The sequence below is a fragment of the Hydra vulgaris genome, chromosome 13, assembly GCF_038396675.1.
Source record: "Hydra vulgaris chromosome 13, alternate assembly HydraT2T_AEP".
NCBI classification, from domain to species: domain Eukaryota; kingdom Metazoa; phylum Cnidaria; class Hydrozoa; order Anthoathecata; family Hydridae; genus Hydra; species Hydra vulgaris.
The window spans coordinates 49275108-49279221 of NC_088932.1; the positions used below are offsets into that span (position 1 = coordinate 49275108).

Below are 4114 nucleotides of genomic sequence, written 5' to 3' on the forward strand. Positions count from 1 at the left end.
TAGAAAAATTTCGAAAATATTTTGAATTTGAAGCTAAACTCATTATTGAAAATCTTCTTGACGATGCTACCGGAGTTTTTTGAACTAATAATCAATATCTGCTCATATATGAACTCAACAGTTGTACTTTACTACATCAAGCCTTTATCTATTATACTAAAAGTTAAAGGCGAAAGATCCACATGTATTGAAAATTATACTTTACCTCAGCTCCAAAATCAAGTTTCTTCTTGTTTAGAAAACAAGAACTACATTTATAGTTTTTGTGAAACAAATATGATTTCAAAATCTAGCGCTACATTAAAGTGCTTAACAATAAATCAGCTTTCATTAGATAGTTTTAGTGCAACGTGTTCGCCTTTAGATATTGGTTCGTGGAGTTTTTATCAGGATCCGATTTTTTCAACTTACGGCATTTATGTTATATATATGATACTTGGATCGTTTATAATCATTACAGCATTACTAACAAACTTGGTGATTATTATTTCTGTTGCTACTTCAAAGTTATTTAAATCACCCAATGCTGTAGTTTACGCAGTACATATGGCTCTACTTGATCTATCATTAGCACTCTCCGTTCAACCCATGTATTTATTTTTAAACACCATATCTCAGGAGAACTGGTTTCACGGCTACTATATAGTGTCGGAAAAAATGTATAATTCAATTTCAGACTGGTATAACCATATTGATTTTGTGTTAATAAATGCTCAGTTTGCAAACTTAGCGGTGTTAGGTGTAGAAAGATGCGTTGCAATTGTTAAACCGTTTTGGTATTTAGAAAATGTATCGTACAAAAAATGCATTTTTTCTTTAGGTTTTGTATGGATTTATACAGTAATTATGTTTTTCATAAGGTTTTATACTGTAGAAAATGAGATGATTATATATGTTACAATTTCACTTGCATATGGAATACCTACACTTATTATGCTATCAACTTATGCTATAATCATTTACGATGTCCGAAAATCTCAAAAGCGTACGAATTCCCACAAAAACCAACAGTTAACAGTGACAGTTAAATTAGCAAAACTAATTGTTCTTTTTTTTATTTGCTGGATACCATTTTTTGTTTGTTTTATATTAGAAATGAAAACTACGACTAATGATGTCATAATTGCAATGAAATGGGCAAAATTGTTGTCATATTGCCACAGTTTTTTTAATCCAATTATTTATTCTTTCTCACATTCGGAAATCAAAAAAGAAGTTATAAGAACTCTACAATTTTTCACAAAAAGTAAGAAAAAAATATTAAAAAGAACAACCTCAACTTATGAAACGTCACCTCAAACTAGGAGTACTTCAACATGGACTATTTCAAATTCTAGTTAATATAAATTCGTTTTGCATAAAATCGAGAGACAAAACTCATTAAAATTATAACTAAACTAAGCTACATACAATTTGTATGCGAAAAGCTTTTCAACGAAATACTTTCTTTGTCCATAATATCAGCAGTGTATAAAATAGGTTTTTGATTATTTATAAATTACGTATTATTACTGAGCCGCTTTGATACGCAGGTAAAAGAGCCGCTCTGATACGCAGGTAAAAGAAGACGCGGTTCTGATAAGTTTATTACCTATCAGTACGAAAATTAGGTTTTTACCAAAAGTATGAATTTTTTTTGTTTTCTTAAGTCCAGTATCACTTTATGTTTGTTTTATTTTGAAACTTATTTTTTTTTATTTATGTGCTTTGGTTTGGTAAAAAATATTTGTTTTACCTATTTGCTCATAAATATCAACAAAAACTTGCATAATGAAGATAAATTGAATTTCATTTGACAATCGCACGATTTTCATTGAATGACAATGCAAAAAGTTTCTTATATAAATTAAATTATTCTTAAATAGCAGAAACCGACTTATTATACTTTGCGAAAAATAGTCAGTTTGGTGTCAAATTAGCAGTAAAGTAATGCAAGGATCAGTATTTGGAAATTTGAACCGCTTTTATTCACAATATTTATAAAAAAACTGTCTCTGTCGACCCCTTCTCGTTAAAAACATATATTGGCGACAGTAAAAGTGTTACCGAGTTAGGCAAAATTGATACACAAAAATTTTACCGCAAATTGGTATAGGTAAAGTACCTAAACGGTGTCATGTATAGAAAATGGAAAAACAGTATTTGGCAAGAACAGCAAAAAAAAAAGAATACTCAATCCTGGGATACGATAAAAATATAGAAATTTAACTTTTAAGCTCTGTTTCAGAAAGAGACCTAGGTCATATGACTTCTAATGATAGAAAATATAGTCGACATATCCAATATTGCGCCAATAGAGCTGTTAAAAGATTTATTAAGTTCAAACTCGAATTCTAAACTAACTTAGTTGTTAAAACATCTTATAACATCTTTATTTACATAATTTATATAATAATAAAGAGGATCTGCTACAAGTTTATTTAAATCACAAAAGGTCAAAGCTACAAAATTCCAAACTCAATCTGTCACAAAGCTAAGATCTCAATCTTTTTCACGTGATGTTATGGAGTACATCAACCGGCAGTTAGTCGTTAAAAAAACAACTAATTAAGACAAGTTTATTTGCTTTGATTGAAGATTGGTGGTATAAAGTTCCTCAGAATATCTTTGCTAATTTATTTGACTCAATACCTCGATGCTGTCATGCTGTTTTAAAGACAAATGGATATGCATCCAAAAAATAACTTTAAAAAACCTTTAAAGTTATATTGAAATATTTTATCAAAAAAACTGATACATTTATGATTTTTAAAATAAATATCAATCAAGATGTAGTTGCTTCTAAAACTTTATATAAAAATCTTTTAAAAACAAGTAACACTTTATAACTGTTTTAATTTACAAATTTTGTGGATTGTATTAATAATAATATTAACATAAAGTATATATGATATATGCTTCAGTTGAACTAAGAAATTTTTTTTAAATGTAACGAAGAAAGAACTCGTTTTTTTAATCAAATGAAGTTAGTCAAAGACATCTATACATACTAAAAATTCTCAAAGGAGGCACACATACGTCGATGAAACAATGTGTGCATTCAACTTTTTCGATGTTTTTACATACGTTGGACCAATGTAATTTATGCTAACCATTTTTAATCACGTCGTTATAAATTTTTTCATTATTAGAAATACGATAAAACTAATATTGGATCAACGTTGTATTTGCATTGGAGAAAATACCCGACGTTCGCGATTTATATACATACTTCGGCCAGACGTAAAAGAGCTAGCTGGCAATACCGTATGTATTGTGTAATTGAAGAGCTCAAACCAAAAAAATTATAATCTATGCGATTAACTGTTTCAATAATTAGTTATGAAACATGCGTTCAAATTCAAAATGTGTTCAAATTAAAGAACTTATCAACTTTTTTTATACATATAAACTATGGAAACACATAAATTATGGAACCAAAAAACGCTCAAATAAAACCCAATTTAAAGCATAATCCAAAAATCTTAGAATTCATACTTAAAAATTTCTCTAGACATTAGATAAATTTTTATTTTTTCTACAGAGCAATTATCTCTTTTATGTCTATTTTTTCTAAAAATAGACATTAGAGATAATTGCTCTGTAGACAAATTTTACTTTTCTATAAAACAAATTTTGTTTTTAGTAATATAGTCGTGAAAACTTTTTATAAAAAGTTTCTGAAAACATAAAAATAAAAAACAATCTTCCAAATGATTTTAAACAAAAACTACCCTTAACAGAGATGCACCTTTAAAAAATTTATCTACAGAAATTAGGGTGCTCTAAAGAAATTATATATATCTCAATAAAATATGAGAGTTATTTTGGTAAAGAAGTCAACAGCTGTAGAAATATTGGTACTTCCTTTTAAAGGCAGCTAGTGGCATTGTTTTTATGCTTTAGAAGGTGCTTAGTGGCTTGCTTCTTTTTCGAGTCTTACAAGAGTGTGGAGAAAAGAAAAAGCGGTGCTATCTGTTTAGTGAGATATCACAGGTGTTTGTTGTATGCTGTCATTGCCGCTTGTGCCATGGCTGGATTAAAACTTTTATACTAAATAAGATCATTTAATAACTGAAGATCATTCACTAATGGATCTGCAAGCGAAAGTGCTGAAAACCATTCCTTTATCTAT

The 4114-nt window shown here is 28.6% G+C and overlaps 1 protein-coding gene across 2 annotated transcripts; it reads left to right on the forward strand.

Moving 5' to 3' along the window:
• Nucleotides 1–2975, forward strand: LOC136090252 (trace amine-associated receptor 1-like). Of its 2 annotated transcripts, XM_065816498.1 has the most exons (2): nt 1–477; nt 622–2975. In XM_065816498.1, the coding sequence occupies exons 1-2, from the start codon at nt 64–66 to the stop codon at nt 1339–1341; spliced, it is 1134 nt and encodes a 377-aa protein (XP_065672570.1). In that variant the 5' UTR covers nt 1–63; the 3' UTR covers nt 1342–2975. The 2 variants fall into 2 exon arrangements, with proteins under 2 accessions (XP_065672570.1, XP_065672569.1); XM_065816497.1 differs by having other exon boundaries at nt 1–2916.
• Nucleotides 2976–4114: the final 1139 nt, after the last annotated feature.